At 50.1% G+C, this 14,938-nt stretch overlaps 1 protein-coding gene across 8 annotated transcripts in view; it reads left to right on the plus strand.

Moving 5' to 3' along the window:
* dmd (dystrophin) overlaps positions 1 to 14,938 on the plus strand; it is a 424,484-nt gene that overhangs the window by 257,457 nt on the left and 152,089 nt on the right. For all 8 annotated transcript variants that reach the window (XM_082963114.1, XM_082963111.1, XM_082963108.1 and 5 more), the window contains 4 exons: positions 9,519 to 9,614; positions 10,200 to 10,373; positions 11,864 to 12,019; positions 12,291 to 12,461. In XM_082963114.1, the coding sequence (XP_082819240.1) occupies positions 9,519 to 9,614; positions 10,200 to 10,373; positions 11,864 to 12,019; positions 12,291 to 12,461 (597 nt within the window). The remainder of the gene's footprint in view (positions 1 to 9,518; positions 9,615 to 10,199; positions 10,374 to 11,863; positions 12,020 to 12,290; positions 12,462 to 14,938) is intronic.

The raw sequence follows: 14,938 nt of genomic DNA on the forward strand, positions 1-14,938 counted from the left end.
TGTGTGTGTTGGAGTGGTGTGTGTGTGTGTGTGTGTGTTGGAGTGGTGTGTGTGTGTGTGTGTGTGTGTTGAAGTGGTGTGTGTGTGTGTGTGTGTGTGTGTGTTGGAGTGGTGTGTGTGTGTTGGAGTGGTGTGTGTGTGTTGAAGTGGTGTGTGTGTGTTGGAGTGGTGTGTGTGTGTGTGTGTGTGTGTTGGAGTGGTGTGTGTGTGGGTGTGTGTTGGAGTGGTGTGTTGGAGTGGTGTGTGTGTATGTGTGTGTGTGTGTTGGAGTGGTGTGTGTGCCAGTAGAACTATTAGTATCTCCATGGACATTCTCCCTCCAGCCGTTGTGTTTAGTCATCTAGCTACTGTCTCTGTCCTGAATGATCTCCTTTAGTGAATCCGGTTCACTGGCCAGCTCCAAGCCTAATTCAGACTGGAGATGTTTCTACAGCACCCCCAGGGTCCTTTATCCCTTCACCACACACACACACACACACACACACACACACACACACACACACACACACACACACACACACACACACACACACACACACACACACACACACACACACACACCACTCCACATCTGCGTGTTCTCACCCATCCACCCGCAAGGACACACACACACACACACACACACACACACACACACTCCCCGTCCCACTCCTGAATTGAACATGGGGAGCAGAGCCCAGTAACACAGAGCCAAGCCAGTAACACAGAACCCAGTAACACAGAACCCAGTAACACAGAGCCCAGTAACACAGAACCCAGTAACACAGAGCCAAGCCAGTAACACAGAGTCCAGTAACACAGAGCCCAGTAACACAGAGTCCAGTAACACAGAGTCCAGTAACACAGAGCCAAGCCAGTAACACAGAGCCAAGCCAGTAACACAGAGCCCAGTAACACATAACCCAGTAACACATAACCCAGTAACACAGAACCCAGTAACACAGAACCCAGTAACACAGAACCCAGTATCACAGAGCCCAGTAACACAGAGCCCAGTAACACAGAACCCAGTAACACAGAACCCAGTAACACAGAGCCCAGTAACACAGATCCCAGTAACACATAACCCAGTAACACAGAGCCCAGTAACACAGAGTCCAGTAACACAGAGCGAGTGAGATTAACTACACACACACACACACACACACACACACACACACACACACACACACACACACCACACACATGCAGACACACACACACACACACACACACACACACACACAAACACTAGAGTTGAGAGATAAAAATTATGGGATTTCAATGGTAGTTGATTGTAACACCTTGAATTCCTCTAAACAGGAACATGCCAGAGAGCTGAACCTCCAAACAGAAATATGCCAGAGAGCTGAACCCAAACAGAAACATGCCAGAGAGCTGAACCTCCAAACAGAAACATGCCAGAGAGCTGAACCTCCAAACAGAAATATGCCAGAGAGCTGAACCTCCAAACAGAAACATGCCAGAGAGCTGAACCCAAACAGAAACATGCCAGAGAGCTGAACCCAAACAGAAACATGCCAGAGAGCTGAACCCAAACAGAAACATGCCAGAGAGCTGAACCCAAACAGAAACATGCCAGAGAGCTGAACCCAAACAGAAACATGCCAGAGAGCTGAACCCAAACAGAAACATGCCAGAGAGCTGAACCCAAACAGAAACATGCCAGAGAGCTGAACCTCCAAACAGAAACATGCCAGAGAGCTGAACCCAAACAGAAACATGCCAGAGAGCTGAACCTCCAAACAGAAACATGCCAGAGAGCTGAACCCAAACAGAAACATGCCAGAGAGCTGAACCCAAACAGAAACATGCCAGAGAGCTGAACCCAAACAGAAATATGCCAGAGAGCTGAACCCAAACAGAAACATGCCAGAGAGCTGAACCCAAACAGAAACATGCCAGAGAGCTGAACCCAAACAGAAACATGCCAGAGAGCTGAACCTCCAAACAGAAACATGCCAGAGAGCTGAACCTCCAAACAGAAACATGCCAGAGAGCTGAACCCAAACAGAAACATGCCAGAGAGCTGAACCCAAACAGAAATATGCCAGAGAGCTGAACCCAAACAGAAATATGCCAGAGAGCTGAACCCAAACAGAAACATGCCAGAGAGCTGAACCCAAACAGAAATATGCCAGAGAGCTGAACCCAAACAGAAATATGCCAGAGAGCTGAACCCAAACAGAAACATGCCAGAGAGCTGAACCCAAACAGAAACATGCCAGAGGGCTGAACCCAAACAGAAACATGCCAGAGAGCTGAACCCAAACAGAAACATGCCAAAGAGCTGAACCTTCAAACAGAAACATGCCAGAGAGCTGAACCCAAACAGAAACATGCCAGAGAGCTGAACATCCAAACAGAAACATGCCAGAGAGCTGAACCTCCAAACAGAAACATGCCAGAGAGCTGAACCCAAACAGAAATATGCCAGAGAGCTGAACCTCCAAACAGAAACATGCCAGAGAGCTGAACCTCCAAACAGAAACATGTCAGAGAGCTGAACCCAAACAGAAACATGCCAGAGAGCTGAACCCAAACAGAAACATGCCAGAGAGCTGAACCCAAACAGAAACATGCCAGAGAGCTGAACCCAAACAGAAACATGCCAGAGAGCTGAACCTCCAAACAGAAACATGCCAGAGAGCTGAACCCAAGCAGAAACATGCCAGAGAGCTGAACCCAAACAGAAATATGCCAGAGAGCTGAACCCAAACAGAAATATGCCAGAGAGCTGAACTCAAACAGAAACATGCCAGAGAGCTGAACCCAAACAGAAATATGCCAGAGAGCTGAACCCAAACAGAAACATGCCAGAGAGCTGAACCTCCAAACAGAAACATGCCAGAGAGCTGAACCCAAACAGAAACATGCCAGAGAGCTGAACCTCCAAACAGAAACATGCCAGAGAGCTGATCCTCCAAACAGAAACATGCCAGAGAGCTGAACCCAAACAGAAACATGCCAGAGAGCTGAACCCAAACAGAAACATGCCAGAGAGCTGAACCTCCAAACAGAAACATGCCAGAGAGCTGAACCCAAACAGAAACATGCCAGAGAGCTGAACCCAAACAGAAACATGCCAGAGAGCTGAACCTCCAAACAGAAACATGCCAGAGAGCTGAACCTCCAAACAGAAACATGCCAGAGAGCTGAACCCAAACAGAAACATGCCAGAGAGCTGAACCCAAACAGAAACATGCCAGAAAGCTGAACCCAAACAGAAATATGCCAGAGAGCTGAACCCAAACAGAAACATGCCAGAGAGCTGAACCTTCAAACAGAAACATGCCAGAGAGCTGAACCTCCAAACAGAAACATGCCAGAGAGCTGAACCCAAACAGAAACATGCCAGAGAGCTGAACCTCCAAACAGAAACATGCCAGAGAGCTGAACCTCCAAACAGAAACATGCCAGAGAGCTGAACCCAAACAGAAATATGCCAGAGAGCTGAACCTCCAAACAGAAACATGCCAGAGAGCTGAACCTCCAAACAGAAACATGCCAGAGAGCTGAACCCAAACAGAAACATGCCAGAGAGCTGAACCTCCAAACAGAAACATGCCAGAGAGCTGAACCCAAACAGAAACATGCCAGAGAGCTGAACCCAAACAGAAATATGCCAGAGAGCTGAACCCAAACAGAAATATGCCAGAGAGCTGAACCCAAACAGAAACATGCCAGAGAGCTGAACCCAAACAGAAATATGCCAGAGAGCTGAACCCAAACAGAAACATGCCAGAGAGCTGAACCTCCAAACAGAAACATGCCAGAGAGCTGAACCCAAACAGAAACATGCCAGAGAGCTGAACCTCCAAACAGAAACATGCCAGAGACTGAACCTCCAAACAGAAACATGCCAGAGAGCTGAACCTCCAAACAGAAACATGCCAGAGAGCTGAACCTTCAAACAGAAACATGCCAGAGAGCTGAACCTCCAAACAGAAACATGCCAGAGAGCTGAACCTCCAAACAGGAAGAGCAGAACACAGGGGACAGAGCAGAACACGGGGGACAGAGCAGAACACGGGGGACAGAGCAGAACACGGGGGACAGAGTAGAACACAGGGGACAGAGCAGAACACAGGGGACAGAGCAGAACACGGGGGACAGAGTAAAACACAGGGACAGAGCAGAACACAGGGGACAGAGCAGAACACAGGGATAGAGCAGAACACGGGGGACAGAGTAGAACACGGGGGACAGAGTAGAACATGGGGGATAGAGTAGAACACGGGGGACAAAACAGAACACAGGGACAGAGCAGAACACAGGGGACAGAGCAGAACACAGGGACAGAGCAGAACACAGGGGACAGAGCAGAACACGGGGGACAGAGTAGAACACGGGGGACAGAACAGAACACAGGGGACAGAACAGAACACAGGGACAGAGCAGAACACAGAGGACAGAGCAGAACACAGGGGACAGAGCAGAACACAGGGGACAGAGCAGAACACAGGGACAGAACAGAACACAGGGACAGAGCAGAACACAGTGGACAGAACAGAGCCAGGGACAGAGCAGAACACAGGGGACAGAGTAGAACACAGGGACAGAACAGAACACAGGGGACAGAACAGAACACAGGGACAGGGCAGAACACAGGGGACAGAACAGAACACAGGGATAGAGCAGAACACAGGGGACAGAACAGAACACAGGGGACAGAGCAGAACACAGGGGACAGAGCAGAACACAGGGGACATAGCAGAACACGGAGACAGAACAGAACACAGGGGACAGAACAGAACACAACACAGGGGACAGAACAGAACACAGGGGACAGAACAGAACACAGGGGACAGACTAGAAGACGGGGGACAGACTAGAAGACGGGGGACAGAACAGAACACAGGGACAGAGCAGAACACAGGGGACAGAGCAGAACGCAGGGGACAGAGTAGAAGACGGGGGACAGAACAGAACACAGTAGAACACAGGGGACAGAACAGAACACAGGGACAGGGCAGAACACAGAACACGGGGGACAGAGCAGAACACAGGGGACAGAACAGAACACAGGGATAGAGCAGAACACAGGGGACAGAACAGAACACAGGGACAGAGCAGAACACAGGGGACAGAACAGAACACAGGGGACAGAGCAGAACACAGGGGACAGAACAGAACACAGGGACAGGGCAGAACACAGGGACAGAGTAGAACACAGGGGACAGAGCAGAACACAGGGACAGAGCAGAACACAGGGGACAGAAGAGAACACAGGGACAGAGCAGAACACAGGGATAGAGCAGGACACAGGGGACAGAACAGAACACAGGGATAGAGCAGAACACAGGGGACAGAACAGAACACAGGGACAGAGCAGAACACAGGGGACAGAACAGAACACAGGGGACAGAGCAGAACACAGGGATAGAGCAGAACACAGGGATAGAGCAGAACACAGGGGACAGAGCAGAACACAGGGACAGAGCAGAACACAGGGGACAGAACAGAACACAGGGACAGAGCAGAACACAGGGACAGAACAGAACACAGGGGACAGAGCAGGACACAGGGGACAGAGCAGGACACAGGGGACAGAACAGAACACAGGGACAGAACAGAACACAGGGACAGAGCAGAACACAGGGGACAGAGCAGGACACAGGGGACAGAACAGAACACAGGGGACAGAGCAGGACACAGGGGACAGAACAGAACACAGGGACAGAGCAGAACACAGGGACAGAGCAGAACACAGGGGACAGAACAGAACACAGGAACAGAGCAGAACACAGGGATAGAGCAGGACACAGGGGACAGAACAGAACACAGGGATAGAGCAGAACACAGGGGACAGAACAGAACACAGGGACAGAGCAGAACACAGGGGACAGAACAGAACACAGGGGACAGAGCAGAACACAGGGATAGAGCAGAACACAGGGATAGAGCAGAACACAGGGGACAGAGCAGAACACAGGGACAGAGCAGAACACAGGGGACAGAACAGAACACAGGGACAGAGCAGAACACAGGGACAGAACAGAACACAGGGGACAGAGCAGGACACAGGGGACAGAGCAGGACACAGGGGACAGAACAGAACACGGGGACAGAACAGAACACAGGGACAGAGCAGAACACAGGGGACAGAGCAGGACACAGGGGACAGAACAGAACACAGGGGACAGAGCAGGACACAGGGGACAGAACAGAACACAGGGACAGAGCAGAACACAGGGACAGAGCAGAACACAGGGACAGAGCAGGACACAGGGGACAGAGTAGAACACAGGGGACAGAGCAGAACACAGGGATAGAGCAGAACACAGGGACAGAGCAGAACACAGGGGACAGAGCAGGACACAGGGGACAGAGCAGAACACAGGGGACAGAGCAGAACACAGGGACAGAGCAGAACACAGGGGACAGAGCAGGACACAGGGGACAGAACAGAACACAGGGACAGAGCAGAACACAGGGACAGAGTAGAACACAGGGGACAGAACAGAACACAGGGGACAGAGCAGAACACAGGGACAGAGCAGAACACAGGGACAGAGCAGAACACAGGGACAGAACAGAACACAGGGACAGAGCAGAACACAGGGGACAGAGCAGGACACAGGGGACAGAGCAGGACACAGGGGACAGAGCAGAACACAGGGACAGAGCAGAACACAGGGGACAGAGCAGAACACAGGGACAGAGCAGAACACAGGGACAGAGCAGAACACAGGGGACAGAGCAGAACACAGGGACAGAGCAGAACACAGGGGACAGAGCAGAACACAGGGACAGAGCAGAACACAGGGGACAGAACAGAACACAGGGACAGAGCAGAACACAGGGACAGAGCAGAACACAGGGACAGAGCAGAACACAGGGACAGAGTAGGAACGGGGGACAGAGCAGGACACAGGGACAGAGCAGAACACAGGGGACAGAGCAGGACACAGGGGACAGAACAGAACACAGGGGACAGAGCAGGACACAGGGGACAGAACAGAACACAGGGACAGAGCAGAACACAGGGACAGAGCAGAACACAGGGGACAGAACAGAACACAGGGGATAGAGCAGAACACAGGGACAGAGCAGAACACAGGGACAGAGCAGAACACAGGGGACAGAGCAGGACACAGGGGACAGAACAGAACACAGGGACAGAGCAGAACACAGGGGACAGAGCAGGACACAGGGGACAGAACAGAACACAGGGACAGAGCAGGACACAGGGGACTGAACAGAACACAGGGACAGAGCAGAACACAGGGGACAGAGCAGAACACAGGGGGCAGAGCAGAACACAGGGGACAGAGCAGAACACAGGGATAGAGCAGGACACAGGGGACAGAACAGAACACAGGGACAGAGCAGAACACAGGGACAGAACAGAACACGGGGGACAGAGTAGAACACAGGGATAGAGCAGGACACAGGGGACAGAACAGAACACAGGGACAGAGCAGAACACAGGGATAGAGCAGAACACAGGGACAGAACAGAACACGGGGGACAGAGTAGAACACAGGGACAGAGCAGAACACAGGGGACAGAGCAGAACACAGGGGACAGAGCAGAACACAGGGGACAGAGCAGAACACAGGGATAGAGCAGAACACAGGGACAGAACAGAACACGGGGGACAGAGTAGAACACAGGGACAGAGTAGAACACAGGGACAGAGTAGAACACAGGGACAGAACAGAACACAGGGACAGAGTAGAACACAGGGACAGAACAGAACACAGGGACAGAGTAGAACACAGGGACAGAGCAGAACACAGGGACAGAGTAGAACACAGGGACAGAGCAGAACACAGGGACAGAGCAGAACACAGGGACAGAGCAGAACACAGGGACAGAACAGAACACAGGGGACAGAGTAGAACACAGGGACAGAGCAGGACACAGGGGACAGAACAGAACACAGGGACAGAGCAGAACACAGGGACAGAACAGAACACGGGGGACAGAGTAGAACACAGGGATAGAGCAGGACACAGGGGACAGAACAGAACACAGGGACAGAGCAGAACACAGGGATAGAGCAGAACACAGGGACAGAACAGAACACGGGGGACAGAGTAGAACACAGGGACAGAGCAGAACACAGGGGACAGAGCAGAACACAGGGGACAGAGCAGAACACAGGGGACTGAACAGAACACAGGGACAGAGCAGAACACAGGGGACAGAGCAGAACACAGGGGGCAGAGCAGAACACAGGGGACAGAGCAGAACACAGGGATAGAGCAGGACACAGGGGACAGAACAGAACACAGGGACAGAGCAGAACACAGGGACAGAACAGAACACGGGGGACAGAGTAGAACACAGGGATAGAGCAGGACACAGGGGACAGAACAGAACACAGGGACAGAGCAGAACACAGGGATAGAGCAGAACACAGGGACAGAACAGAACACGGGGGACAGAGTAGAACACAGGGACAGAGCAGAACACAGGGGACAGAGCAGAACACAGGGGACAGAGCAGAACACAGGGGACAGAGCAGAACACAGGGATAGAGCAGAACACAGGGACAGAACAGAACACGGGGGACAGAGTAGAACACAGGGACAGAGTAGAACACAGGGACAGAGTAGAACACAGGGACAGAACAGAACACAGGGACAGAGTAGAACACAGGGACAGAACAGAACACAGGGACAGAGTAGAACACAGGGACAGAGCAGAACACAGGGACAGAGTAGAACACAGGGACAGAGCAGAACACAGGGACAGAGCAGAACACAGGGACAGAGCAGAACACAGGGACAGAACAGAACACAGGGGACAGAGTAGAACACAGGGACAGAGCAGGACACAGGGGACAGAACAGAACACAGGGACAGAGCAGAACACAGGGACAGAACAGAACACGGGGGACAGAGTAGAACACAGGGATAGAGCAGGACACAGGGGACAGAACAGAACACAGGGACAGAGCAGAACACAGGGATAGAGCAGAACACAGGGACAGAACAGAACACGGGGGACAGAGTAGAACACAGGGACAGAGCAGAACACAGGGGACAGAGCAGAACACAGGGGACAGAGCAGAACACAGGGGACAGAGCAGAACACAGGGATAGAGCAGAACACGGGGGACAGAACAGAACACGGGGGACAGAGTAGAACACAGGGACAGAGTAGAACACAGGGACAGAGTAGAACACAGGGACAGAACAGAACACAGGGACAGAGTAGAACACAGGGACAGAACAGAACACAGGGACAGAGTAGAACACAGGGACAGAGCAGAACACAGGGACAGAGTAGAACACAGGGACAGAACAGAACACAGGGACAGAGTAGAACACAGGGACAGAGCAGAACACAGGGACAGAGCAGAACACAGGGACAGAGCAGAACACAGGGACAGAACAGAACACAGGGGACAGAGTAGAGAATAGATGAGTGGTGGAGTTTCTCTGTGTTATTTTCTCTTTAATTCTCCTCAAACCTTGAGGCTGTCCTCCCCCATGTGGTAGAGGGATGGAGGTGCATGGGAATGAGTGTGTGGGTTCTGATTGGCTATGTTTTGTTTGAAACAGAAGATCCAGACAGAGCTGAATGGTCACGAAGCGACTCTGGAAGACATGAAGAAGAAGAATACAGAGAGAGTAGCAGCCCAGATCCACCTGATACAGGTAACTCTCACACACACACACACACACACACACACACACACACACACACACACACACACACACACACACACACACACACACACACACACACACACACAGTGTCTCTCTCTTTCTCTATCTCTCTTTCTCTCTATCTCTCTCTCTCTCTTTCTCTCTCTCTATCTCTCTCTCTATCTCTCTCTCTATCTCACTCTCTCTTTCTCTCTATCTCTATCTCTCTCTTTCTCTATCTCTCTCTCTATCTCGCTCTCTCTCTCTTTCTCTCGCTCTCTATCTCTCTTTCTCTCTCTCTCTCTCTCTCTCTCTCTCTCTCGCTCTCTCTTTCTCTCTCTCTCTCTCTCTCTCTCTCTCTCTCGCTCTCTCTTTCTCTCTCTCTCTATCTCTCTCTCTCTCGCTCTCTCTCTCGCTCTCTATCTCTCTCTCTCTCTCTCTCTCTCTCTCTCTCTATATATATATATATATATATATATATAGAGAGAGAGAGAGAGAGAGATAGAGAGCGAGAGAAAGAGATATATATATATATATATATATATATATATATATATATATATATATATATATAATCTTCTTCTGCCCCTGTAGAAGAAACTCCAGGAGGTGTGTGTGAAGTTCAGGCTCTTCCAGAAACCTGCGAACTTTGACCAGCGCCTCTCAGAGTGTGAGAGGGTTCTCTGGGATGTGAAGGCACAGCTGGGGGTGTTGGACATACGCAGCGTGGAACAGGACGTGGTGCAGTCACAGTTGGAACAATGCATGGTGGGTAATCAATCAGTAATCAATCACACACTGCAGGGAAAAACACCTGCCAAGTAGTGATGTCACCTGCTGAGTAGTGATGTCACCTGCCGAGTAATGATGTCACCTGCTGAGTAGTGATGTGACCTGCTGAGTAGTGATGTCACCTGCTGAATAGTGATGTCATCTGCCGAGTAATGATGTCACCTGCTGAGTAGTGATGTCACCTGCCGAGTAGTGATGTCACCTGCCAAGTAGTGATGTCACCTGCCGAGTAGTGATGTCACCTGCCGAGTAGTGATGTCACCTGCTAGTCCTGCTAGTTCCTGGTAGTTCCTGCTAGTTCCTGCTGGTTCCTGCTGGTTCCTGGTAGTTCCTGCTAGTTCCTGCTAGTCCTGCTAGTTCCTGGTAGTTCCTGCTAGTTCCTGCTGGTTCCTGCTGGTTCCTGCTAGTTCCTGCTAGTCCTGCTAGTTCCTGCTGGTTCCTGGTAGTCCTGCTAGTTCCTGCTGGTTCCTGCTAGTTCCTGCTGGTTCCTGGTAGTCCTGCTAGTTCCTGCTAGTCCTGCTAGTTCCTGGTAGTCCTGCTAGTTCCTGCTAGTTCCTGGTAGTCCTGCTAGTTCCTGCTAGTCCTGCTAGTTCCTGCTGGTTCCTGCTAGTTCCTGCTGGTTCCTGGTAGTCCTGCTAGTTCCTGCTGGTTCCTGCTAGTTCCTGCTAGTCCTGCTAGTTCCTGCTAGTCCTGCTAGTTCCTGCTAGTCCTGCTAGTTCCTGGTAGTCCTGCTAGTTCCTGCTAGTTCCTGGTAGTCCTGCTAGTTCCTGCTAGTCCTGCTAGTTCCTGCTAGTTCCTGCTAGTTCCTGCTAGTCCTGCTAGTTCCTGCTAGTCCTGCTAGTTCCTGCTGGTTCCTGCTAGTTCCTGCTGGTTCCTGGTAGTCCTGCTAGTTCCTGGTAGTCCTGCTGGTTCCTGCTAGTTCCTGCTGGTTCCTGGTAGTCCTGCTAGTTCCTGCTAGTCCTGCTAGTTCCTGGTAGTCCTGCTAGTTCCTGCTAGTCCTGCTAGGCCCGGGCTCGTTTCAGATTTCTAGCCTCACAGATTGTTTTTGGGATAATACACTCTTAGAAAAAATGGTTCCAAAAGGGTTCTTCGACGGTCCCCAAACATTTCATTACAGTTGAAATCATGTTGTTTTCAAATGAGTTGTTTCTTTACAGCGGAGTCTCCTTTATTGATCAAGAACTGGGCATGACTGATTTAATATTGTGTTATTAGCAGTGTGCATCTCTCTCTCTCCTCCTTCCCCCTTTCTCTCTCTCTTCTCCTTCCCCCTCTCTCTCTCTCTCTCTTCTCCTTCCCCCCTCTCTCTTTCTCCTTCCCCTCTCTCTCTCTCCTCCTTCCCTCTGTCTCTCTCTCCTTCCCTCTCTCTCTCCTCCTTCCCTCTCTCTCTCTCTCTCCTCCTTCCCTCTCTCTCCTTCCTCCCATCCCTCCTCCCTCTCCTCCCCCTCTCCTTCCCTCCTATACAGAAGTTGTATAAAGGTTTGAGTGAGGTGAAGTTGGAGGTAGAGACAGTGATAAAGACAGGAAGACAGATCGTTCAGAGACAGCAGACCGAGAAGCCTAAAGAGCTGGACGACAGACTCACTGCCCTCAAGCTGCTCTATAATCAACTGGGCGCGCAGGTCAGTGGCATCAGCCAATACCACGCCTCAACCTAAATCCACTGCCTCTCAAACAGAGCCACTGATTGGTTTAACTGGCCACAAAGGATTCTGGGAGATGGAGTATGGTGTGATTTTTAGTTTTTGTTTGGGGTGGGCCTTTTTTAAGTCGGGGAATAAATCAAGTTTATTTGAATGTAAAAGAATTGAATTGAATTCAGAGTGATTGATTAGATGAAGTTGATGAAATTAGAAGTGATTGACAGGTGAGATGTGTGTTTGTGTCTGTCAGGTGACGGAGGGAAAACAGGAACTAGAGAAGAGTCTGAAGTTGTCCAGGAAACTGCGTAAGGAGTTGAACAGCCTGACAGAGTGGCTAGCTGCTACGGATGCTGAGCTGACGAGGAGGTCTGCTGTGGAGGGGATGCCCAGTGATCTAGAGGCTGAGCTGGACTGGGCCAAGGTAGGAGGCCAAGCACAAACACACAAACCAGAAGATACATAGTGATTTCCACCTGTGTTGTGTCATCTCCCAGCTCCAGTAAGGTGGTGTGTAAGTGGTGTATAAGTGGTGTGTAGGTGGTGTGTAGGTGGTGTGTAGGTGGTGTGTAAGTGGTGTGTAGGTGGTGTGTAAGTGGTGTGTAGGTGGTGTGTAGGTGGTGTGTAGGTGGTGTGTAAGTGGTGTGTAAGTGGTGTGTAAGTGGTGTGTAGGTGGTGTGTAGGTGGTGTGTAAGTGGTGTGTAAGTGGTGTGTAGGTGGTGTGTAGGTGGTGTGTAGGTGGTGTGTAAGTGGTGTGTAAGTGGTGTGTAGGTGGTGTGTAGGTGGTGTGTAAGTGGTGTAATGACAGGGGTTATCTCCGTGGGGAAGGAGGTCAGTGGGCTGGCAGAGGACACCTGCTCTGAATCTATTCTCTCTCTGCTGCTGCTGAGGCCTTTCTTCCCAAATGACATCCTAGTCCCTATATAGTGCACTACTTTAGACCAGGACCATAGGGCTCTGTTCCCTATATAGTGCACTACTTTAGACCAGGACCATAGGGCTCTGTTCCCTATATAGTGCACTACTTTAGACCAGGGTCCCCATGTTAAGGGAATAGGTTGTCATTTGGGACGCTCCCTGTTTTCCTAGATGGCCTGGTTGGTTGCCTTGCAACACGATCGCTGTCAGTAAACAAACGGCTGATTGGTGAATTTACAGGCTTCTATTTCCATCAGTCCATCAACACTCTGATGGGTTTAATCTCTCCTTCATCCATCTGAGAAGATGAGGCTGATGCTCTATAATCTATCTGGTCGTGTTCCTCGTCTTCCATCAACACTCTGATGTGTTTAATCTCTCCTTCAGTCCATCTGAGAAGATGAGGCTGATGCTCTATAATCTATCTGGTCGTGTTCCTCGTCTTCCATCAACACTCTGATGGGTTTAATCTCTCCTTCAGTCCATCTGAGAAGATGAGGCTGATGCTCTATAATCTATCTGGTCGTGTTCCTCGTCTTCCATCAACACTCTGATGGGTTTAATCTCTCCTTCAGTCCATCTGAGAAGATGAGGCTGATGCTCTATAATCTATCTGGTCGTGTTCCTCGTCTTCCATCAACACTCTGATGTGTTTAATCTCTCCTTCAGTCCATCTGAGAAGATGAGGCTGATGCTCTATAATCTATCTGGTCGTGTTCCTCGTCTTCCATCAACACTCTGATGGGTTTAATCTCTCCTTCAGTCCATCTGAGAAGATGAGGCTGATGCTCTATAATCTATCTGGTCGTGTTCCTCGTCTTCCATCAACACTCTGATGTGTTTAATCTCTCCTTCAGTCCATCTGAGAAGATGAGGCTGATGCTCTATAATCTATCTGGTCGTGTTCCTCGTCTTCCATCAACACTCTGATGGGTTTAATCTCTCCTTCAGTCCATCTGAGAAGATGAGGCTGATGCTCTATAATCTATCTGGTCGTGTTCCTCGTCTTCCATCAACACTCTGATGTGTTTAATCTCTCCTTCAGTCCATCTGAGAAGATGAGGCTGATGCTCTATAATCTATCTGGTCGTGTTCCTCGTCTTCCATCAACACTCTGATGTGTTTAATCTCTCCTTCAGTCCATCTGAGAAGATGAGGCTGATGCTCTATAATCTATCTGGTCGTGTTCCTCGTCTTCCATCAACACTCTGATGGGTTTAATCTCTCCTTCAGTCCATCTGAGAAGATGAGGCTGATGCTCTATAATCTATCTGGTCGTGTTCCTCGTCTTCCATCAACACTCTGATGGGTTTAATCTCTCCTTCAGTCCATCTGAGAAGATGAGGCTGATGCTCTATAATCTATCTGGTCGTGTTCCTCGTCTTCCATCAACACTCTGATGGGTTTAATCTCTCCTTCAGTCCATCTGAGAAGATGAGGCTGATGCTCTATAATCTATCTGGTCGTGTTCCTCGTCTTCCATCAACACTCTGATGGGTTTAATCTCTCCTTCAGTCCATCTGAGAAGATGAGGCTGATGCTCTATAATCTATCTGGTCGTGTTCCTCGTCTTCCATCAACACTCTGATGGGTTTAATCTCTCCTTCAGTCCATCTGAGAAGATGAGGCTGATGCTCTATAATCTATCTGGTCGTGTTCCTCGTCTTCCATCAACACTCTGATGGGTTTAATCTCTCCTTCAGTCCATCTGAGAAGATGAGGCTGATGCTCTATAATCTATCTGGTCGTGTTCCTCGTCTTCCATCAGGCTCTGATTGGATTCCACTCTTGAAAATAAGAAGATTTCACTCAATTTGTTTCTTTCACCCTCCATGTGATTAACCTCCATGACAATGTCACAATTCCCTTGTGTTGTGTCACAACCATCCCTCTGTCCTCCAGGTTAGTGTCTTATGTAGGGTCCCTCTGTCCTCCAGGTTAGTGTCTTATGTAGGGTCCCTCTGTCCTCCAGGTTAGTGTCTT

The sequence above is a fragment of the Salmo salar genome, chromosome 16, assembly GCF_965601325.2.
Source record: "Salmo salar chromosome 16, fSalSal1, whole genome shotgun sequence".
In the NCBI taxonomy this organism is placed as follows: Eukaryota; Metazoa; Chordata; class Actinopteri; order Salmoniformes; family Salmonidae; genus Salmo; species Salmo salar.